At 45.1% G+C, this 23,880-nt stretch overlaps 1 protein-coding gene across 3 annotated transcripts in view; it reads left to right on the forward strand.

Moving 5' to 3' along the window:
• SLC6A13 (solute carrier family 6 member 13) overlaps positions 1-23,880 on the forward strand; it is a 67,208-nt gene that overhangs the window by 41,001 nt on the left and 2,327 nt on the right. For 2 of the 3 annotated variants that reach the window (XM_049882162.1, XM_049882164.1), the window contains 9 exons: positions 6,445-6,529; positions 7,183-7,315; positions 8,189-8,323; positions 15,106-15,209; positions 16,109-16,233; positions 18,948-19,060; positions 19,360-19,497; positions 20,257-20,359; positions 23,019-23,119. In XM_049882162.1, the coding sequence (XP_049738119.1) occupies positions 6,445-6,529; positions 7,183-7,315; positions 8,189-8,323; positions 15,106-15,209; positions 16,109-16,233; positions 18,948-19,060; positions 19,360-19,497; positions 20,257-20,359; positions 23,019-23,119 (1,037 nt within the window). The remainder of the gene's footprint in view (positions 1-6,444; positions 6,530-7,182; positions 7,316-8,188; positions 8,324-15,105; positions 15,210-16,108; positions 16,234-18,947; positions 19,061-19,359; positions 19,498-20,256; positions 20,360-23,018; positions 23,120-23,880) is intronic. The other variant, XM_049882163.1, reaches the window with a different exon arrangement.

Genomic DNA, 23,880 nt, shown 5'->3' on the forward strand with positions numbered 1-23,880 from the left:
TTTACTGAGCTTCTACTACATGCCAGCCTCTGTTCTAGGCACTGAGGATATGGTTGTTGTTGTTAGTTGCTGTCAGGTCAATTCTGACTCATGGTGACCCCATGTGTGTGAAATAGAACAGCTCCATAGGGTCGCTACGAGTTGGAATCGACTTGACAGCAACAGGTTTCAGTCTTATAGGATTTTCAAGGCTGTGACGTTTCAGAAGCAGATCTCCAGACCTGTCCTCCAAGTTTCCTCTGAGTGGGTTTGAACCGCCAGACTTTTAGCTAGTAGTTGAGCACTTAACCATTTGTACCACCCAGGGACTCCTAAGGATATGATAACATATAGAAACAAAGATCCTTGCCCTCATGGAGCTTACAGACTATAAACCAAATATATAAGTAAAATGGGTTATGTTAGAAGGTGATAAATGCTATGAAGAAAATAAAACAGGGGGTGGGGTGGGTATTGGGAATCTTAAAGATTGGGGATTGTAATTTTAAATAGGGTCTTAATAAGATGACCTTTGAGCAATGATCTGAAGGAGGTGAGGGAATGAGGAATTAAGATGTCAGGGGGAAGAACACTCTAGGTAGAAGGAATATCAAGTGCAAAGACTCTTGGTGGGACAAAGAGTGTTCACATTTCTTTTGCATTTCATGTAAAATAAAGGTGGGGCCTTTATTTTAGGTTCATGGGCAGGCGTTTTAGGTAGAGGTGGAATTGTGTTTAAAGTGGTTAAGGGACTGCAAGTGGGCCTGCCAGCGAGGAGCAAGGTGAGTCGGTGAGAAGCAGGAGATGAAGCTAGAGGCCATGGGGGATAGATTACACAGAGTGTTAGAAGAGATTATAGGGGCTTTGGCTTTTTCTATGAGTGGGATGGGAAACATATTGGAGGGTTTCGAGCTGGGCGTGACTTAAATTTTGACGAAATCACCTGGGCTATTGTGTCAAAATAGACTAGGGAGGCAAGGGTAGAAACTGGAGGCTAGCTAGGAGCCATGAGATGAAGATGACCTGCACCAGGGGGGTTGTTGTTGCTATGTGCCACGGAGTCAATTCTGACTCAGAGAGACCCCATGTGACAGGGTAGAATTGCCGCATAGGATTTTCTAGGTATTTTCTAATCTTTATCCAGCTCTTTCTCCCACGATGGAGGAGAAAGCTAGTATTCTAGGAATTTTGAAGGTAAAATCTACACGATTTGCTGACCTGGATTCTAGCCCTCACTTTCATTTATGAGCTGTAACAGGACATTTCTAAGAAGCTTCATTTTCTTCATGTGTACAATGGGGAAAACACTATTTTAATACTTTCCAGGATTATTGTACAAATAAAATGTAAAAAAGAATGTGAACACCCTTTGTGAAACTCCAAAATGATATAGAAATAATTATGAGCCACCATTTATACCCTTGCCTCCCTAGTCTATTTTGACACAACAGCCCAGGTGATTTTGTTAAAATTTAAGTCACGCCCAGCTCGAAACCCTCCAACATGTCTCCCATCCCACTCACTCCTGTTTGTTTGTTTTTTGGACTTGGGGATAGGTTTTTATTTCACACTTTTAAATCCAGGTTACTAACGCAATAAAACATGGAAAACATTTCATTGTTTTTGACCCCAGCAACACTTTTTGTCTTTAATTTCTTTCTTTCTTTTTTTTTTGTCTTGTTTTGTTCTTTTTTATTTTGGTAAAAATATATGTAACAAAACATCTGCCAATTGAATGGTTGTTTTTTTTTTTTAATTTTTATTGTTCTTTAAGTGTAAGTTTACAAATCAAGTCAGTCTCTTATATAAAAATTTATATATACCTTGCTATATACTCCTAATTGCTCTCCCCCTAATGAGACAGCACACTTCTTCCCTCCACTCTCTCTTTTTGAGTCCATTCTGCCAGTTTCTGACCCCCTCTGCCCTCCCAGCTCCCCTCCAGATAGGAGATGCCAACATCGTCTCAAGTGTCTACTTTGTCCAAGAAGCTCATTCTTCACCAGTATCATTTTCTATCCCATTGTCCAGTCCAATCCCTGTCTGAAGAATTGGCTTTGAGAATGGTTCCTGTATTGGGCTAACAGAAAGTCTGGGGACCATGACCACCGGGGTCCCTCTAGTCTCAGTCAGACCATTAAGCCTGGTCTTTTTATGAGAATTTGGGGTCTGCATCCCACTGCTCTCCTGCTCCCTCAGGAGATCTCTGTTGTGTTCCCTGTCAGGGCAGTCATCAGTTGTAGCCGGGCACCATCTAGTTCTTCTGGTCTCAGGCTGATGTCTCTGGTTCATGTGGCCCTTTCTGTCTCTTGGGCTTGTAATTACCTTGTGTCCTTGGTGTTTTTCATTCTCCTTTGGTCCAGGTGGGTTGAGACCAATTGATGCATCTTAGATGGCCGTTTGCTAGCGTTTAAGACCGCAGATACCAGTCTCCAAAGTGGGATGCATGATGTTTTCTTAATAGATTTTATTATGCCCCTGCTACGCTGGCCTTTGAAGTGTTTAGTTTATTCAGGAAACTTCTTTGCTTTTGGTTTAGTCCAATTGTGCTGACCTCTCCTGTATTGTGTGTTGTCTTTCGCTTCACCTAAAGTAGTTCTTACCTACTATTTAATTAGTGAAAACTCCTCTCCCTTCCTCCCTCCCTCCCCCCTTTTGTAACCATCAAAGAATATTTTCTTCCCTGTTTAAATTATTTCTCGAGTTCTTATGATAGTGGTCTTGTACAATATTTTTCCTTTTGCAACTGACTAAACAACTCAGCATAATGCCTTCCAGATTCCTCCATGTTATGAAACATTTCAGAGATTCGTCACTGTTCTTTATTGATGCATAATATTCCATCACATGAATATACCATAGTTTATTGATCCATTCATCCACTGACAGGCACCTTGGTCACTTCCATTTTTTTGCTATTGTAAACAGAGCTGCAGTGAACATGGGTGTGCATGTATCTGTTCGTGTAAAGGCTCTTATTTCTTATTCCAAGAAGTGGAATTCCTAAAATGGTAATTCTATTTCTAGTTTTTTAAGGAAGCGCCAAATTGATTTCCAAAGTGGTTGTACCATTTTACATTCCCACCAGCAGTGTATAAGTATTCCAGTCTCTCCACAACCTCTCTAACATTTATTATTTTGTGTTTTTTGGATTAATGCCAGCCTTGTTGGAGTGAGATGGAATCTCATTGTGGTTTTGATTTGCATTTCTCTAATGGCTAATGATCATAAGCATTTCCTCATGTATCTGTTAGCTACCTAAATGTCTTCTTTAGTGAAGTGCCTATTCATATCCTTTGCCCACTTTTTAACTGGGTTATTCGTCTTTTTGTAGTTGAGCTTTTGCAGTATCATGTAGAGTTTAGAGATCAGATGCTGATCAGAAATGTCATAGCTAAATGCTTTTTTCCAGTCTGTAGGTAATCTTTTTATTCTTTTGGTGAAGTCTATGGATGAGCATAGGTGTTTCATTTTTAGGAGCTCCCGGTTATCTAGTTTCTCTTCTGCATTGTCAATAATGTTTTGTATACTGTTTATGCCATGTATTAGGCCTCCTAGCATTGTCCCTATTTTTTCTTCCATAATCTTTATCGTTTTAGTTTTATATTTAGGTCTTTGATCCATTTTGAGTTCGTTTTTGTGCATGGTGTGAGGTATGGATCTTGTTTCATTTTTTTGCAGATGGATATCCAGTTATGCCAGCACCATTTGTTAAAGAGATTGTCTTTTCCCCATTTAACTGACTTTAGGCCTTTGTCAAATATCAGCTGCTCATAAGTGGATGGATTTACATCTGGGTTCTCAGCTCTGTTCCATTGGTCTATGTATCTGTTCTTGTACCAGTGCCAGGCTGTTTTGACTACCGTGGTGGTATAATACGTTCTAAAATCAGGTAGTGTGAGGCCTCTCACTTTGTTCTTTTTCAGTAATGCTCTACATATCCAGGGCCTCTTTCCCTTCCATATGAAGTTGGTGATTTGTTTCTCCATCTCATTAAAAAATGCCATTGGAATTTGGATGGGAATTGCATTGCATCTATAGATCACTTTTGGTAGAATAGACAGTTTTACGATGTTAAGTATTCCTATCCTTGAGCAAGGTATGTTTTTCCACTTACGTAGTTCTCTTTTAGTTTCTTGCAGTAGTGTTTTGTAGTTTTCTATGTACAGGTCTTTTACATCTCTGGTAATATTTATTCCTAAGTATTTTATCTTCTTGGGGGCTACTGTAAATGGTATTGATTTGGTGATTTCCTCTTAGATGTTCTTTTTGTTGGTGTAGAGGAATCCAACTGATTTTTGTATGTTTACCTTGTATCCTGATACTCTGCTGAACTCTTCTATTAGTTTCAGTAGTTTTCTTCAGGATTTCTTAGGGTTTTCTGTGTATAAGATCATGTCATCTGCAAATAGAGATACTTTTACTTCTTCCTTGCCAATCTGGATGCCCTTTATTTCTTTATCCAGCCTAATTGCTCTGGCTAGGATCTCCAGCACAATGTTGAATAAGAGTGGTGATAAGGGGCTTCCTTGTCTGATTCCCGTTCACAAGGGGAATGCTTTCAGAATCTCTCCATTTAGGAAGATGTTGGCTGTTGGCTTTTGTATAAATATCCTTTATTATGTTGAGGAATTTTCCTTCTATTCCTATTTTGCTGAGAGTTTTTATCATGATGGGTGTTGAACTTTGTCAAATGCCTTTTCTGCATCAATTGATAAAATCATGTGATTCTTGTCTTTTGTTTTATTTATATGATGGATTACATTAATTGTTTTTCTAATGTTGAACCATCCCTGCATACCTGGTATGAATCCCACTTGGTCATGGTGAATTATTGTTTTGATATGTTGTTGAATTCTATTGGCTAGAATTTTGTTGAGGATTTTTGCATCTAAGTTCATGAGGGGTATAGGTCTGCAATATCCTTTTTTTGTGGTGTCTTTACCTAATTTTGGTATCAGGGATATGGTGGCTTCATAGAATGAGTTTGGGAGTATTCTGTCCTTTTCTGTGCTCTGAAATACCTTTGGTAGTAGTGGTGTTAACTCTTCTCTGAAAGTTTGGTAGAACTCTGCAGTGAAGCTGTCCAGCCCAGGATATTTTTTTGTTGGGAGTTTTTTGATTACCTTTTCAATTTCTTCTTTTGTTATGAATCTATTTAGTTGTTCTACCTCTGTTTGTGTTAGTTTAGGTAAGTAGTGTGTTTCTAGGAATTCATCCCAATTGATCAGTTTTTACACGTATAATGTAACGATGTTGATTGCCTTCATCATTTTGTGTAACCATTATCACTATATTTTTTTCCAAATTACTCTGCCACCATTAATAGAAACTCAGTGCCCCCTGAGCAATAACTCTCTTACATTCATTTTTTTTCTTTCATTTAATCCTCCTATTAGTCCTACATGGCCCTGGTGGTGCAGTGGTTCAGAGTCTGGCTGCTGAACAAAAGGTCAGCAGTTCAAATCCACCAGCTGCTCCTTGGAAACCCTATGGGGCAGTTCTACCCTGTCCTACAGGGTTCCTATGAGTCGGAATTGACTCAACGGCGACAGATTTGGTTTTTTTTTTTTTTTTTTTTAATTTTTTCAGTCCTATCAGAGGGATATTATTCTCTACATTTTAGAGATGAAGGAAGTGAAGCTTAGAGAGCCGAGATGTAACTTACCCGAGGCCACACAGTTAGTAACTGAGGAGTCAGGATTCACACCAGAGCTTTCGGACACTGTACCTGTGCTCTTAGCCGTCTGCTGTATTACTTCCCTAGACAGCACTCTTACTATTCCTCAAGGATTGCGGCTTTATACAGGACTGTTACCTAGAAATGTGTGTATTCTTTGAAGCAGATGACATGTACAGCCTCTTTCCAAATGCCATCTGATCAAGCTTAAATAAGAATATGTACTTAAACATTTATAAAACCAGTTGTCATCAAGTCAACCCCGACTCATGGCAACCCCATGTGTGTCAGAGTAGAACTGTGCTCTAAAGGGTTTTCAATGGCTGATTTTTCTGTTTTACCTTTTTTTTTTAATTGTATTTTGGACAAAGGCTTACAGAGCAAATTAGGTTCTCATTAAACAATCAATACATATATTGTTTTGTGACATTGGTTGCCAACGATGGCTGAGTTTTTGGAAGTAAATCGCTAGGGCTTTCTTATGAGGTGCCTCTGGGTGGACTAGAACAAACCTCCAACCTTTCAGTTACCTGCTGAGCGCATTGACCATTTGCAGCCCCTAGGGACTCCAAAGCATTTATAAACCTGTATGTAAAAGTTTGGGGTAAGGTGGGATTGCTGAGGTTATTATATATGTGAGGATCTTTGGTACAGACAACTTCAGCTTTGTTCCTTCCAGATATCTTACTTCCCATTCTCCTATATTTTCATCCCACTCACTCAAGCTGTGCCATATGTTGGCTAATGATCTTTCTCTTTCTTCCTTGCCTGGGACCCATGGGTAGAACACTGTATGGAGTTCCAGAGGACCAATGCCTCCCTGAATGTGACCTCTGAGAATGCCACCTCCCCTGTCATCGAGTTCTGGGAGTAAGTGAGGCCATTTCCCCATCCCAGTATGGGCCGTGTGTTTGAAAGAAGGGCGCGGGGATGGGTTCATACGATGGTGACTGTCAGTGGACAGCAATGGGAGAATTTCCATTTCCTTCTTTGGTGGTCCTGTCACCTAAGAGGATTTTTTTTTTCTGGTATGCCTGTATTTGTGGTCAATGAAGGACCAGTTTCAGAGGTGAGAATTTTTCTTTTCTCCTCAGGCTGTGCCTTTCTGACCCATGTGCCCATGCTTGTGGATCCGCGCTCCAGCTACCCTCCTCTTTTCAGCTACATATGCGTTGCCACTTACTCCCAAAATATCAATACTCACTCAGGGCAGGATTCCTGATATCAAAACATCCAAGATCTTGGTTGAGAAAATATGTTTCTTTTTTTACCTTCTTCCCAAGGTTAAATTAATACACAATCTCCTGGAGCAAACTTACCTGGGTAAAGTTTTTATTTGCTGCTTTTTATATCTGCCCCCATATCTGGGCAAAGGAAAGCCTCATGGATCTGGATGAAAAGAGCTGAAAAGAGCCTGAGGTTTGCTCCTCTGCTAGAGGCATGACTCCACTGCCTTAGACATGTGGCTACAAAGCTGAGGCTGGCAGCAAAAGTCGAGCCAGGCTCAACCCTTCTCTCTCCAGGAGGCGGGTCCTGAAGATCTCCGATGGCATCCAGCATCTGGGGGCCCTGCGCTGGGAGCTGGCCCTCTGCCTCCTGCTTGCCTGGGTCATCTGCTACTTCTGCATCTGGAAGGGAGTCAAGTCCACAGGCAAGGTCTGTGTTAGAGAGTTCCTGCCACCTCCCATGCCAGAACTCCCTGCCCTGACTGGAGACTCTGTCACTTAGGAGTTCCCCAATGTTTGGCCTAGTTGGGGTGGGAGATGACCCAGCAAAGATTATATGTGGCTCCCTTCCTTGATTCTGTGCATCTCTTGGATTCAATCGATGTACTTATGGTATGTGGGCAACTGAAATGGAAGAAAGAGAGAAAGTCAGGAAGGACACCTCCAGAAGAATTTAATTTTGGAATTTGCCACATGTCTGAGCGCATTGCAGATTGAACACAGTCATGGCTCCCTACTTCATACAACTAAGTATTTTCTTTGGAAAGGGAACCTTGAAGACCATTAATCTCAAAATGATTCTCAACCAACTGGAGAGTTTTGGAAGGGCTCTTTACTCCAAAGTGCAGGAGGTGTTAGAGGTCATTCTGAGCTCTCCTGGACTTTTGCCCTGGAGGCCTCTGACAAGGTTTCTTTCCTGATCTGGCTGCCTGATTGTGCTAAGCTCCTAAGCTCTGTGAGGACAAGGATCATGTGTTGTAGATCTTTGCATACCTGACAACTCTTGTCATAACTCTAGGCATACTTGTTGGGAGAATTGCCTAAGGTCGTTCGATCACCCAACAAATATTCACTGAATATGGGTCAGGGGTGGGAGGTGGGGTGCAGTAAGCTGGGAGCAAGGGAAAGGGCAAGTTGTGGTTACAAGGTATAGGGGAGATGGAACTGAGCAGCTGGGGGCAGGGGGAGAGCTCCCTTGGCCTTTTCTGTGGGGTAGGAGCTCCTGCCTTCTCTGCTCCCTGAAATCTAGAGCCACTCCTTCCTAACTCACAAGTTCCTTGTCTCTCCTCTGCCCCTTGATCAGGTGGTATACTTCACAGCCACATTCCCTTACCTCATGCTGGTGGTGCTGTTAATTCGAGGGGTGACTCTGCCTGGGGCAGCCCAAGGAATTCAGTTTTACCTGTACCCAAACCTCACACGGCTGTGGGATCCCCAGGTAAGAAGACACAGACGGGGTATCACTTGGCTCCAGCAGATGCTTGAGCTACAGGCCTACCTGTCCTCTGTCCTGCTCCAGGTCCAACCCTAGGGCAGCCACAGGGGTGGGGGAACACCCTTCCTTCTCCAGACATCTGTGAGAAGTTGCTTTTGGTCATAAGGTGTCTGAGACTGTCCCCTCCTTGCTGCCAGGGAGCCCAGGGGGCCTGAGGTCCGGTATTATTTCTTGCGTAATACTACAAATACGTTGCTAACAGCCTTTACTCACCAGCTGTACTCCTTTCCCCACCAGGTATCCATTCCCTCTTTGCATTTTTTCTTAGCCACCTCATTTCCTACAGAACTTCCTTTTCATTTCTTACCCCTTAACCTGCCATCCTCTGGTTCTGTCCCCCTGTCCATGTGACCCATTCTTAGGCCCCAGTTCCCACCCCTCCCGTGCATCAGCTGGGCTGGTGTTAAGTTTCCTGTCAGTTGTCAAGAGGCTCCCCTCTCTTTCCCTCCCTTCCTGGCCCTTCCTTCAAGCCCCACACTCCCTCTGCTACAGCTGGCTTCTTTACAGCCAGGGCCAGCAGAGGGCGGCGCTGCTTGCTGACTGAAGGGGTTTGTAGAGCAAGGCCTGAAATAAGAAGCCATTGCCTCTGATAAGTTTCTTATTTTCTCCTCTTTGGCAGCCGTTTTGAAAGCTGGCAAAGCCAGGAAGTGTCGAGGGCCAGAGGGGAGGGTGGGTAAGCGCCACCCAGAGCCTCTAAAATTTAGTTACCCAGTTATGTTCCTGCCTCTGCTTCCTTGGCATAGAGGTCACCCTCCATGGGGACTATGTGTACAGCTTAGGGACCCTCCTCTGAGTTGTTGGAAGAAGCTTTCTGTGTCTGTGAAAGGGACCCTGAGGAGACTTAAGGGCAGGAGTGTCCTAACACACAGAGGACCGACAATTGTGTGGATTTTCAAATATTTGAAAATAACAAGGCAGTAGCACAGTCACTGAAATTGCTGAGAGGGAGCATGAGAAATGAGAGTGACACACAGTTCCACAGTTCAGTCCAAGACCTGAAACTCAGCACACGCAGAGGCAATGGCTCCCCCTTGTGCAGAACTTGGGGTGATCCAGAAGTTGCGTTGTTCTGAAGTCTCCCAGCTACCCTTGGCTGAGTTACAAGTCCTTCTATTCTAAGCTCTGCTGGGGCTGCCATGGCTCCCAGAAGCAACCAGACCAGACCTACCCAGAAACTTCCTTGTAGCCTCAGCTAGACTCAGGTCCTGGGAATCTCTTCTGGTGAGATATAAATTTACCCTTCCCCTTCCCATTTCTTAGACATCATAAAAATACAGATTGCTGCTGCCTCTTTTCCACATGGGAACACAAGGGCTGCAGTCGGGTTTGGAGCCTAACTGTAGAGCCACAGCTGTTGAAGCTGGAAGGAGCTCAGAGATTGTCTAGTGCAACCTCCTCATTGCACTGAGGTGCAAACTGAGACCCAGGGTCACACAGCAAGTAAATGGCAGGCCAAACTGGGTGTCTTTTTATTTTGTGAATCATAAGCTCTTTGACTTATCTGGATCCAAAGGGCTGTGCTGGAGAGTAGGTGGCAGGGGCCAGGGTGAAGAGATTGCTTGGATCCCCCATGCAGGAGGGAGCCATTGTGGTTCTGGAGCAGCAGAGGTATGAAATGGTGGCTAAACAACAAAGCTCCCCTTTGTTTGGAGGTAGGACTGAGAAGCAGGGGACATGTTCAGAAGGGAGATGGGCAGGAAGAGATAAAGGAAAGAGGGGTCTCATATTCCCAGAACAGATTTATGGCTTCTGTGATCAGTGCCTTTTTTGTCCCAATAAGCTCTTTATAGCTAACAAGTATTGCGTGCTTACTACATGCCTGGCATTGTTAAAAGGTTTACATGCATTGTTACAGCTAAGTCTCAAAGCAGATCCCCATTTTACAGATAAGGAAATTAAGGCCTGGAAAACTTAAAGAATTTTCCGTCTTCATACCTGGAACCCAGGTTTGAATGACGTTAAATTTCACACACTTTATGATCTCCTCTTGAAGGCAAGATCTGCTCATCTTTGTTTCGCTCACAGTTGAGTCATTTCGGCAGAAAATTCTGGAGTATCTATTATGTGCCAGGCCTGTTCTAGGTACAGCGTTTGGTACATGATAGCTACCCAGTAAATACAAAGAAGGTGGACCAGATAACCTCCTTCAACTCTGAGCATTAATGAGCCCGTAATTCTGTGTCCAAGCTGCAACTCTTGCCATAACTCTAAGCACACTCGTTGGGAGAATGCCTAAGTTCATCCAATTACTCAACAAATATTTACTGAATGTGGGTCAGGGAATCAAGATAAGACTTCTGTTTTTTTTACACTCCAGGATACCATTCTTTGAGCCTTGACCAGCTGTAAGCTTTGCAGGGAGCATATATCTTCCAAGTGCTTTGAGGCCACAGGGAAGGACATGCTTTAAGAGCCAGACCTGGTCCTCAGCTTCGGAGCAGCCTTATTAACTGCCTGGTCCTGGTTCCCTGCTAAAGCAAGGCCTTTGTTGTCAGTGAACAGAGCAGCACCTGCAGGGTAGATGCCCCTGCCAGAGCCCTAATTGAATCTAGTTGGCACTCCCCAGGAAGTGTGATAATTCCAACTGGCATTTGCCTGGCTCTTGAGAAAGGTGCAAAAGTCCTGCTAGACATCTCTTTGCCAAGTGTGCAGACTTGAAGCTGGGGAGCTGGGCAGAGACGGTGCTGCCTTATCTGGTCGCTCCTCCTCCTCTGCCGGGCTTGCTGTGTGTTGGGCAGGTTGCTGCCTTCCCTGGGGTTCCCCAAGGTTCATCTGTTTCGCAGTGAGAAATGGCCGCTGGAGACTCTCGGCACGCCACTGTGTAGCCTGAGCTTTATTCAGGGCACTTGTTCCTTTCCCTGCCCTGCCACTGCTAGCTCTTTATCTGTTCTATTGCCCTTGGTAGATCGATAAGGGCAGGGGAGTTGGGGTGGGGCTGCGGTGTCCAGAGCCCTTGTGGAATCTTAGTTAAGCAATTCTAATGAAGGGTTTGTTTAGAACGAAGTTGAACCCTTGCTTCAAATGTGGTATTTGTTGCTGTTGTTAGGTGGCGCTGTGTTGATTCCGACTCATGGCCACCCAATGCAATAGAGCAGAACTGTCCCATGGGGTTTCCTAGCCCTGGTGACACAATGGTTAAGAGCTATGGCAGTAACCAAAAGGTCAGCAGTTCAAATCCACCAGCCACTCCTTGGAAACCCTATGGGGCAGTTCTACTCTGTCCTATAGGGTCATTATGAGTTGGAATTGACTTGACAGCAATGGGTTAATTTTTACAGAAGCAGATTGCCAGGTCTTTTCTCCTGTGGACCAGATGGGTGGGTTCGAACTGCCAAACTTCTGGTTAGCATCCAAGTGCTTAACCATTGCACTACCAGGTCTCCTTTGTTTTGGTATTATGAATTGAAACCTATGTCACCTCATTACCATTGAAAAGTAAGTTATCTTTTCAAATAGTAACAACAAACAATAACAATAGCTAACATTGATAATGTACTTTTTATTTGCCAGGGGCTTTACTGAGTGCCTCACGTGGTTTAACCCTGTGAGTCCTGTGTTATCCTCATCTTACAGATGAAGAAACTAAAGCTCAGAAATTTGCCCAAAGCCACAAAACTTGCATGTGGAGAAGCTTGGGTTTCATTCCAAGAAATCTTTTGGAGCTGACTGTCTTAGTCACTATGCTATACTTTTTCCAAAGGATATGAATTATATGAAAGTTTTAAGGGCTGCTTTTTATTGTTCCAGAATTATTCCAGAAGATAGAGCAGGAAATGAATGTTTTTTTCACATACATGACTTTATTTATTATACACCTTTTTTAGATGTGGAAAGTGAGGTTCATAGAGGTTAAGGGACTTTCCTAAGATCACACAGCTAGGAGTTAGGAATTGAACCCAGATCAGTTTGATCTTTTTCTTTTTCACATCACTGCCTTCCTAAAAATGGTAGGTATTAATAATCCTAGGGGTTGGACTCAAGGTTGAAAATGTTTTCCAGAGGCCTCTCTGTTCCCCTGTCCCCCAGAAGACTTCTCTTTTTACCCCACACTCCACCAAGTGTTTTTTATACTTGGTTCATTCTTGGTCAGTTTTCTGTCCCAGCCAAAGGCACGTTGGAGCTTTGCTCTAGAAACTCAGACTCCTGGAATGGGTAGGGAGCGGGTCGCCTGTGGTGGGAAACAGAACAGCTTGTTCCGTGGTCCCTTCAGCCTTCCTCCTGACCCCATTACTTTTTCCCAGCCCAGCAGGCTTGACGTGCAGCAGCTGTACAGAGGGCTGGGGCTTGCCAAGCTCACGGTGAGGGGCCTTTGGTCAAAGGCACTGCATCTGACTCTTGAACTCAAAACTCTCAGCCCTCCTGCTGTGTTTTTCTCTGTTTTCATTAACTTGTCCTCCCAACTCAGTCTTAGTCTGTCCCCACTTGGGGTGAGGTGAGCAGCCAAGTCACAATTTCTTTTATGATTTTCTTCGAGGCCTGAGCTCACAAAACTTCATAGTCACAGGATTTGCGCCCCCCCACCTGCATGTGGGCAGCCACGCAGTGTCTCTGAGGGCACCCGGGGGTATCCTTGGTAACTTACGGGGCAGCCCGTGCCCTGTGCACTGTTAGGCATGGGAGGAAAACAACTAAGGCTCGAGGCCAAGCAGGCTCTTGAGCCCTATCCTGGGACCTGACCTCCATGAGGGGAGGTACCTGTGAACCCCAAGCTCTGACCCTGGGAAAATCCTTTCTGTGTGAGCTCAGAGCCTTTTGCTGCAGGTAGCTTACTGAGGGAGGCAGGAATGAAATAGAAGAGAATGGCCTCCATACTGGCCTCCATACTAGAGGCCATTGAGTTTTCCTGAGATGACTATCCTCACAATATCTGTGGGGCCATTTTAGAAAAGGATTTTAAACATCTTGAAGGAGCAAACAGACTCCCAATGCGTCTCCGCAGATGTGGCCCACTCCCACTCTGTGGCAGCACACTGGATTCTGGAAACACTTACCTTTCCTGTCCTCAGGTACTGTTCATTCATCTCAACCCTTCCCTTTTCTAGCTTCTGAAATGAATCCCCAACCCCCCTTTTGTTTCTCCATTATAAATTCTCCTCAAGTTTAAAAAAATTTCCCAAGTGTTTCCATTCTTCCATGCTACTTGCTTGATAGCCTCAGCCTCTTCCAAATACTCCTCTGTGCTTCCTGCCTCTGACCTCTTTTCCTGGTGGCAACTCCTGCTTGTAGAACATCTGGAGGATGGGATTCACGATGAACAGAAGGGACAAGAGGCTCGAGACATTCTCCCCTTTTCATCATCATCATTCCCTGCTCGTCCCCATTCCCGCAGGATGGAAATACAGCAAGAGGAGTGAGTGCCCTGGGCATATCCCTGATGCCAGTTCCCAGGGGCTATGACTTCCACACCTGGATGGTCATTAGGATTCCCCCAGGAGCTGTGAAAATAATGCAGATTCTTGAGTTCTCCCTCAGGCCTAGAGGGAGGCCCAGTGTGTCAGCTGGGGATGCTGGCTGAAGAATCAAGGTGATTCTGAGGTAGTCAGCCTGCCAATGGGCCAATGATGCTGAGGAAAATGGGCACTTTGTAGGGGTGAGTGTGATAAGAGAGAGCAAGGTGTAGAGAGGTTGAGAGTGGTGGTGATGGTTAGTGAGGCAGGGAAAGACAGGTAAGGCGCCGAGGACCTCTGGACAGAAGGAAGCCAAGGCTTTGGTATGTGGGGGAATTGGAGGCCAGATACTAGTAGACAGAAAAGATTAAAGATAGAGGGTTTTGTGGGAAGCAGGAGCCCATTTGGGAGCTGCTTGAACAAGGGGTGGGGTCTTTCAGTGCCCTTTCTATTAGGAACCAGCACACAAGAACTATCTCCTCGGCAATGTCTGCATCCACAGCTTGGTGCCCCCTGGTAGTTCTCCCATCCTCTGAAGGCTGAAGGGCCTGGGGGAGGGTCTGTAGCCACAGGACCCGGCCTCCAGCAGATCTGCAGGATTGCTTTGTCCTGTTTGTCTAGATGTTCTCTCTCTCTGGGATGTTATTCTAGCTGTTAAATCTAAATCATAACATGCACAGGCTGGGTCAGCCAGCTGAGATAATAACAGTAACATCAATACCCTGTGTTCAGCTGGAGAGTTATTTTCCCCCCGAGGGGCACAAAGCCCTTTACAGAAGCATTTCTGTTCATCCTCTCGGCTTTTTTTGTGTGTGTGTGAATGAGGATTACTCTTCCTCTTTCTCAGGCAGAAAGTTCTGTGGTGTGAGGGGCAAAGCTACATGCTGGTGCTGGTGTTGGTATTAAGGACCCATATCCCTGGATATCCTTCCCTAGATTCCTTCTGAACTGATCCTGCTGCCATGACAGCCTAGGATAGGAGAAAGGAACTTTGGGCACAATGCAGGGCTTTGCTTCCATGATCACAAGCCAGACCCAGATACAGATCGTTCTAGAAAACCTTGCCACCCTCCTCCACCATGGGTCCCTTCAGTCTTTTTGAATGTGCAATGTCTTTTTGAATGTCTTTTTGAATGTGCAATGTCTGTTCCACTCTGGTTGTGCCCAAGACGCTTCATCTGAGGGCCAGGGACTAGAGCACCCCGGGGATGGCAGGGGTACGAGGGGCCTGCATTGACTGAGAACAGGTTCCTCAGCCCATGCCTGCATTCCTCCCATGGAGGCTCACATGGCCTGGGCTTTGCCAGAGTTCAGCTTTCTTGCCTCTTCCCTATGTAGGTGTGGATGGACGCAGGCACCCAGATCTTCTTCTCCTTCGCCATCTGTCTGGGGTGCTTGACAGCCCTGGGCAGCTACAACAAGTACCACAACAACTGCTACAGGTGACTGGGGAGTGGGGTCTGAGCCACAAACCTGCATGCCTCTGCTGGCCCTCCACCAAGTGCCAGACCAGGGGTGATTGGGACGAGTGTACCAGCTCATGGAGTTTGTTCCCCTTCCTTCAGGCACTTTCCAATCCCCCAGCCCCACCAGGAGCTGTGCAGGGTGGGCAGAAGGACCACTTCTGAAAGGGTGGCAGAGTTGTGATTGGCTGCGAAACCACAGCAGGGGCCTAGCCAGCCTGGTGATTTAAAGGTTAGCAGGCTTAGGGGCACTCAGTAAGCAAGTCTGAGAAATAAATTAGTAATGTTATGCTGCTGAGCCGCATTCACGCCTGCTTTGTAAATCTGCCCCAGCAAACATCGAATCCTTACCCATTTTTACTTCACCTCCCCTCCCCATCATCCCCTCCTGCTTTCCTGATTCCATTTTAATACTAGCTGAAATATAGCTGAAACGAATCATCGCATGCATTTCAAAATGAAATTTAAGTAACTAAGAATTCTATGTTGTTTGAGATTATCCATGCCCAAACCCTCCTACATTAGCCTGACACATTGAATTAAGTCAGAGAGGCAGTATCCCGAAAGGTGTGGTAGGAATATGGCAGGGAAGGGAGGCTGGAGAGCGTGTGTGATTTTTAGATCAGTGTTTTACTTCCTCACAGCCGCCTTCTTTCAGGTCTACCTTGATTTATTCCAGAACCAACACTTTGAATGGTCATATTAATTCTGCCAGGCAGCCCCATCTCTGGCCCTGTGCAGGTATCTGCTGTGAGGACGTGTCTTCCCTAGGGGCCCCCACTGGCTCCCAGACAGAAAGCCTGGCACGTTGATTGGCAGCCCCTGTCTGACGACTCCTGTTTCCACCCCATCCTTGCTTCCCCCTCCCACCCGCACAGGGACTGCATCGCCCTCTGCTTCCTCAACAGCGGCACCAGCTTTGTGGCCGGGTTTGCCATCTTCTCCATCCTGGGCTTCATGTCTCAGGAGCAGGGGGTGCCCATTTCTGAGGTGGCCGAGTCAGGTGAGCACTTCTGGGGAGGCCTGAGGGCAGAGACTTCTGTGAGCCGGGTGCCAGCCAGGATCCAGAGCCATTTCTATTGTCTCCTGCGCTGTGGGTGGGCCTTTCACGGTGGCTACCTTTCTTTTTCTTTTTAATTTAATTTGGTTGTTGGTGGTGAGAATATACACAGTAAAACGTACACCAATTCTACAATTTCTACACGTGCAATTTAGCAACATGGATTACATTCTTTGAGTTTTGCAACCAGTCTCTCCCTCCTCTGCTGAGTTGTTCTTCCCCCATTAATGTAAATTCACTGCCCCCTAAGGTTTCTATCTAATCTTTTGACTTTCTGTTGTCACTTTGGTCCCACATAGATAGTTCTTAAAAGAGCATAATGCTCAAGGCCAACTATTGTTTGAAAAAGACTTCAGGAGATATTTTTGGTTTCAGTTGTAAACATTATCTCAGGGCAATAGTTTCAGAGATCACTGTGGCTACCTTTCAAAGGAGGCATGCTGGGAAGACTTGGGGTAAGATTTAAATAGAACCAGAGAATACACAAGTGTACAGTGAAGGTTTCCTTTCCAACTCCGGCCTCCAGTTCCTTACCTGGAGGTACTCAACGCTATCGGTTTCTTATATAACCCAAGGTTTCTTATATAACCTCCTAGAAATAGCTTAGATGTATATGAGAAATTCTTATTTACATACATAGGAGTCCTTGCGTTGTGCAAACAGTTAACGTGCTTGGCTGTTAACCGAAAGGTTGGAGGTTTGAGTTTACCCAGAGGAGGAAAGGTGTGGTGATCTACTTCCAAAAAATCAGCCATTGAAAACCCTATGGAGCACCGTTCTACTCCGACACACATGGGGTCACCATGAGTTGGGGTCAACTTAATGGCAACTGGTTTTTATATAATACAATATTTCTATTTCTTTTAACTCCTTTTTAACCAGATGATAACACATTATATATACTGTGTTCCGTACCTCATCTTGTTTTGTTCACTTTAAAATGTATTTCAGAGATAGGTTCCTATCAGTACACAAAGAGTCTCCCTTTTTAAAAAGACTTTCTTTCCACCATGCTATGGTTTTAATTGTAGTTGTTGTTTTACAATAAAGTCTAGGAAGGACTGGTCCCCCACCTTGATAAACTGGGAAATGTTTCTCTGGCTTGTCCCCTGTTTCTGTGGACCGCCAACTTTCACTCTGTAACCATAAGACCATTTTTAATCAAAGCGTTCACAACCTCATCCTTGTTGCACAGAATGCCAAGCACCAGGCAGCTGACATCACTGGTTCTTACTAAAAATGATAATATCTAACTTTTATTAAGCACTTACTATACATTTTTTTTTTTTTTTTTATGCCAGGCAGAAACCCTGGTGGCAGAGTGGTTAAGAGCCATGCCTGCGAACCAAAAGGTCAGCAGTTCAAATCCACCAGGCGCTCCTTGGAAACTCTATGGGGCAGTTCTACTCTGTCCTATAGGGTCGCTATGAGTCAGAATCAACTCAACAGCAATGGGTTTTGGGTTATACGCCAGGCACTGTGCAAAGCATTTGCCTGTATTAAACAACGTAAGGCGAGGCAGGTATTACTATTACCCCCAGCAACCAGTGAGGGAACTGGTACTCGAGACTTAAACAGCCTGCCCAAGGTCATGCAGTGATACCCTTTAGTTTCCAAAGGAAGATTCCTGTGGGCGAACCCAGGCTTTGGCACATAAATTTGAGTCATTTGAGTCAGCTGAGGTGAACACTAATTCATTCAAGAGGACCTGTGTCAATGGTACTGTGGAATTAATACCAGTTCACTCATTGTAGGGAGACCAAAAAACTCCAGTGCAGACAGAGGCAGCAAAGTGGTGGCCCTGAGCCTAATCTGGCCTTACAGGGATTTTCTTTGGTACCAGCTACTGTATAAGAACAGCAAAGTAATTATCCTTAGCTGGGACGTGATTGTTCCTGTTTTCATAAGGCACCACCACTTCCCCTGTTTCACACTGGGTCAGCTTTACAAATTTACGTGACCTGCCTGGCTCCTGAGCTCTTTTTAAGTTTGAAACCTCTAGTTTGGAGCAATAGATCTGGAGAGTGAGACCTGAGGATTCGGGGGTAGAACTTAGAGAAATGAGGACGGAAATATCCCCTTTCTATTTTCCAAAGCCCTTTCACATCCACAATCTCCAGGTTCCAAGCATGCCAGTGACAATGCAGTGGGTAGTGCCTTGGAAGTTTGGGGGCCAGACAGAGGTTTGGGTGTCTTTTCCCAGGCGAGAATGCTAGTGGCAATGGTAACTGTGGGATGAAGTTCTGTCTAACCCATTGCCGTTGAGTCGATTCTGACTAATAGCGACTCTATAGGACAAAGTAGAACTGCCTCATACAGTTTCCAAGGCAGTAATCTTTATGCAAGCAGACTGCCACATCTTTCTCCTGTGGAGCAGCTGGGGGGTTTGAACTGCCAACCTTTTGGTTAGTGGCTGAGTGCTTAACCACTGTGCCACCAGGGACCCTTGAGTTCCCTCTAAAAAAAAAAAAAAGCTGGGGGGTTTGAACTGCCAACCTTTTGGTTAGTGGCTGAGTGCTTAACCACTGTGCCACCAGGGACCCTTGAGTTCCCTCTAGCTCCTGTTATTCCACGGCCCTATACTGGGGTCCTTGGGATTGCACATGGCCTAGATCTGGCCCAGGCACTGGGCTGTGTTTCTCTACTCCCTACTGTAGGCCCTGGCTTGGCTTTCATCGCCTACCCCCGGGCTGTGGTGATGCTACCCTTCTCTCCACTATGGGCCTGCTGCTTCTTCTTCATGGTCGTTCTCCTGGGACTGGATAGCCAGGTACCAATAGGTGGTATACTCAGAGACTGAGAGGAGTGCGTCAGTGTGTGGGCTGGGGGAGGGGGAGTGGTGGGCACCAGGTTGAGCTTGACACCCTGAAACACTCCGAAAAAGCTGTGGGCTAGGCGAACGTCAAAAGTTGGTGCCCTTCTGAGAAGCAAGAAGAGCCTTGACCTAACCATGCAAGGATGGGCAAGGAGGCCAGGAAGGCTGATCCTGGGAGAAAGAAGCCATAGCTAGTTGATGGAGCTTATTTTGGGAGCTCTCTTTCCCTCCAATTCTCTCGCCCTCTCATCCAGTTTGTGTGCGTAGAAAGCCTGGTGACAGCACTAGTGGACATGTACCCCCGCATGTTCCGCAAGAAGAACCGGAGGGAGATCCTCATCCTTGCTGTGTCTGTCATTTCCTTCCTTGTCGGGCTGATCATGCTCACAGAGGTGAGGGTCTGGGAGGCTGCGAGGTGGGGACCCAGTAAGGAAGAGGAGCCGAGGTGGACAGCTTCCACCTGTCAGGTGGAGCAGACTGCTATGGGTTCAGGACACTGGGATGCCCTCTTTTCCCAACTCAAAAAGGCACAAAGTAGGCAAGCCCTCCCTTGGCCTTTAGGCATCAGCCACCTACCTCTGGGGGTGAGTGGAAGGGAAATTGGCTCCACATTGAGCTAAGAGCTATGGAAAGGATGGTCAGGGAAGTTTTGAGTTGGGAAAAACAGCCTATCCACCAAACTCCCATGATTTCCCAGGCAGCTGAGTCAAGTTCCATGGTCAAACTTCAAGGGAGAAAGGGACCGACCCCTGGGGATGGGTGACAGTCTGTGTGATGTCTCCAGGGAAAAGCGTGCAGATGGAGCTTGTCATCTTGATATGACAGCCCCTATTTTATCCTGATACCTTGCCAAAAAAAATACACACTGTGTCTTGGGCTTCTGAGGTCAACCCCTAAATGTTCTCAGGGATAATCTAGCAATAGCTGTCTGATTTCATCTCTCTTCTATCCAAAAACAATAAAAAAAATATATTGTATCTTACATCTGTCTAGTGTTTTATAGCTTACAAACTACATTCTCTAATATTATCTGTCTCCTGTGATTCTCACCAAGTTCGTTCTGTGGCCCAAAGGTGTGAGGCTGGAGGGGGTGGGCGTAAGTCTGATTCCTCTGGATAAACGTTTTTTTTTTAACAAAATCTTCCTGGCAGGGTGGCATGTACGTGTTTCAGCTCTTTGACTACTATGCAGCCAGTGGCATGTGCCTTCTGTTTGTGGCCATCTTTGAGTCCTTCTCTGTGGCTTGGGTTTATGGTGAGTGACTCCTTCCTCAGCCCTAACCCCAGTTCTCTCCCACACCCCAGGGCTCTTAGACAAAAGAGGAACATCCATTGCTCACACCTACCTTTTCCTGGGACTCTCTCTTTTACCCAAACTCAAAAATATTTTTTTTTAATATGATTTTTATTGTGCTTTAAGTGAAAGTTTACAAACCAAGTCAGCCTCTCATACAAAAATTTATATACACCTTGCTATAGACTCCTGGTAGTTGCTCTCCCCCTAATGAGACAGCACACTCCTCTCCACCCTGAATTTCCATGTCCATTCAGCCAGCTTCTGTCCCCCTCTGCCTTCACATTTCCCCACCAGATGGGAGCTGCCCACATAGTCTCATGTGTCTACTTGAGCCAAGGAGCTCACTCCTCACCAGTATCATTTTCTATCTTATAGTTCAGTCCAATCCCTGTCTGAAGAGCTGGCTTTGGGAATGTTTCCAGTCTTGGGCTAACAAAAGGTCAGGGGACCATGACTTCCGGGGTCCCTCCAGTCTCAGTCAGACCATTAAGTCTGGTCTTTTTACGAGAATTTGAGGTCTGCATCCCACTGCTCTCTTGCACCTTCAGGGGTTCTCTGTTGTGTTTGCTGTCAGGGCAGTCATTGCCAACCTCAAAACTCTAAAAAAAAAAAAATAAAAAGCAGTCATTGCCAACCTCAAAACTCTAGAGAATCCTAAATTGCTCCATTGGAGGATCCCTACAGAGATTGTCTTGCCCACCTTCCTAGTTATTTTTTTTCAATAATTTATTTTATTTCGTTGGAGAATATACACAGCAAAACACACGAATTCAACAGTGTCTATATGTACAATTAAGTGACATTGATTATATTCTTCCAGTGTGCAGCCATTTTTACCCTCCTTTTCTGAGTTATTCCTCCCCCATTAATATAAACTCACTCCCCCCTAAGGTTCCTATCTAATCCTTTGATTTGCTGTTGTCCATTTGATCCCATATAGATAGATCTTAGAAGAGCATAAGGCTCAAAGCAGACGTTCTTTACTAGTTAAACTAAACTATTGTTTGGTTTTTCACTGGGCAATTTTTTCAGAAGGAGACCACCAGGTCCTTCTTCTTAGTCTTAGTCTGGAAGCTCCGCTGAAATCTGTCCACCATGCATGACCCTGCTGGTATTTGAAATACTGGTGGCATAGCTTCCAGCCTCAGAGCAACACATAAGCCACTGAAGTACAACAAACTGACAGAACAAGGGGACACTGCATGGTTTACAGTCAGGAAAGGTGCATGCCAGGATTGTATCCTTTCACCGTACTTATTCAATCTGTATGCTGAGCAAATAATCTGAGAAACTGGACTATATGAAGAAGAATGCAGCATCAGGATTGGTGGAAGACTCATTAACAACTTGCAATATACAGATGACACAACCTCGCTTGCTGAAAGTGAAGAGAACTTGAAGCACTTACTGATGAAGAGCAAAGATTACAGCCTTCGGTAGGTATTACACCTCAACATAAGGAAAACAAAAATCCTCACAATTGGACCAATAAGCAATAGACAGAGAAAAGACTGTCATTGTCAAGTGTTTCATTTTACTTGGATTCACAGTCAATGCCCACCGAAGCAACAGTCAAGAAATCAAATGATGTACTGCATTGGGCAAATCTGCTGCAAAAGGCCTCCTTAAAGTGTTGAAAAGCATAGATTTCACTTTGAAGACTAAGGTGCACCTGACCCAAGCTGTAATACTTTCAGTCACCTCATATGCATGTGAAAGCTGGACAATAAATAAGGAAGACCAAAGAAGAACTGATGCCTTTGAATTAAGGTGTTGGCAAAGAATACTGAATATACCATTGACTGCCAGAAAAATGAACAAATCTGTCTTGGAAGAAGTACAGCCAGAGTGCTCCTTGAAAGAGAGGATGGTGAGACTTTGTCTCATGTACTTATAGGTACTTTGGATATGTAATCAGGAGAGACCAGTCCCTGGAGAAGGACATCATGCTTGGTAAGGTAGAGGGTCAGTGAGAAAGACCCTCAGTGAGATGGATTGACGCAGTGGCTGCAACAATGGGCTCAAACATAGCAGCGATCTTCAGGATGGTGCATGACCAGGCAGTGTTTCATTCTGTTGTACACAGGGTCACTATGAGTCCAAACCGACTGGATGCACCTAACAACAATAATATTGTTTGGTTTTAAGGATGCTTCAGGGGATATTTTTGATTTAAGGTTTAATGGTTATCTCAGGGTAATAGTTTCAGGGGTATTTCCATTGTCCATAGATCCAGAAAGTCTGGATTCCAGGAGAATTGAAATTCTGTTCTGGATTTTCTCCCTTTTGATTAGAATTCATCTATAGAATCTATGATCAAAACCACCTTCCTGGCTTTGACTGCACCTAAACCACCCCAGGTGGGCCCAAACCTTTCCAACCTTTAGCAGATTGATAATCAAGAAGTTATTATGTTTGCCTAAGCCAAGGTCTGCCCACTGCTGTTTCTGCCTATTAATTCAGGGAAGGGTCCTCTTCCAGCAGTGATTTGAAAAGATGACTGTGGTATCTTCTCTTTATTGCTCCTCACCAATGCTGGTCTGATGGCCCCCATCCTGATACTTTGGACACTAAAGAATGTCCCTTCTCCCCTTCTTCCTTCTCTTCTTCATGGTAGGAGCTGGGCGCTTCTATGACAACATTGAAGACATGATTGGGTACAGGCCATGGCCTCTTATCAAATATTGTTGGATCTTCCTCACACCAGCTGTGTGCACAGTAAGATAATCCTCAGGGGGTAAAGTCAGATGGAAGGAGAGAGAGATGGTGGTGGTAGTGGGGTAGATAGGCCATTAGACCTAAAAGGGACTTCTCCCTAGAGATTGAAAATCATTTTAGATTTTCATTCATTCTCCTGTTGGATTTTAGAAAATGCCAGCAAGACAGATATTTCCTTTTCATTTCACAGAAGGATAAACTGAGGTCCAGAACTGTCAGATGATCTGACCAACACCACAGTGTGAGTCTACTGGGATAGCGAGGCTAAAGCCCAAGTACATGAGGCTGCTCATAATAATACTAATAATCACAGCGATAATAATAGCAACGGCTATAGAGTACTTACTTTGTGCCAGCCACAAAGTGCTTCATGTGTATTAACTAATTTAATCCTTACGAGAACCCCATGAGCTAAGGATTGCCATTATACTCATTTGACAGATGAAACCAAAGCCAAAGAGGTTAAGCAACTTACTCAAGCTGGAAAGTGGCAGAAAGCTAGGATTCAAACCCAGACAACCTGGCTCCAGAATCTGAGCCTGTAACCACTGTGTGCTACTTCCTGTTGCTTTATCTGTTTATGTCAGCCCATCCCCTGAGCCCCCACTGTATAGGACATAAATGAGGGACAGAGGGGAAAGGAGGCATGGCTCCTGCCCTTGAGGTCCTCATAGCCCAAACTGACTATGCAGGAGTCTTAAGCACCCACCACTACCAGCCCCTCCCACCAAGCACATAATCATGTCCAGATTGGGGGGGTC

The sequence above is a fragment of the Elephas maximus genome, chromosome 4 (genome assembly GCF_024166365.1).
Source record: "Elephas maximus indicus isolate mEleMax1 chromosome 4, mEleMax1 primary haplotype, whole genome shotgun sequence".
NCBI classification, from domain to species: Eukaryota; Metazoa; Chordata; class Mammalia; order Proboscidea; family Elephantidae; genus Elephas; species Elephas maximus.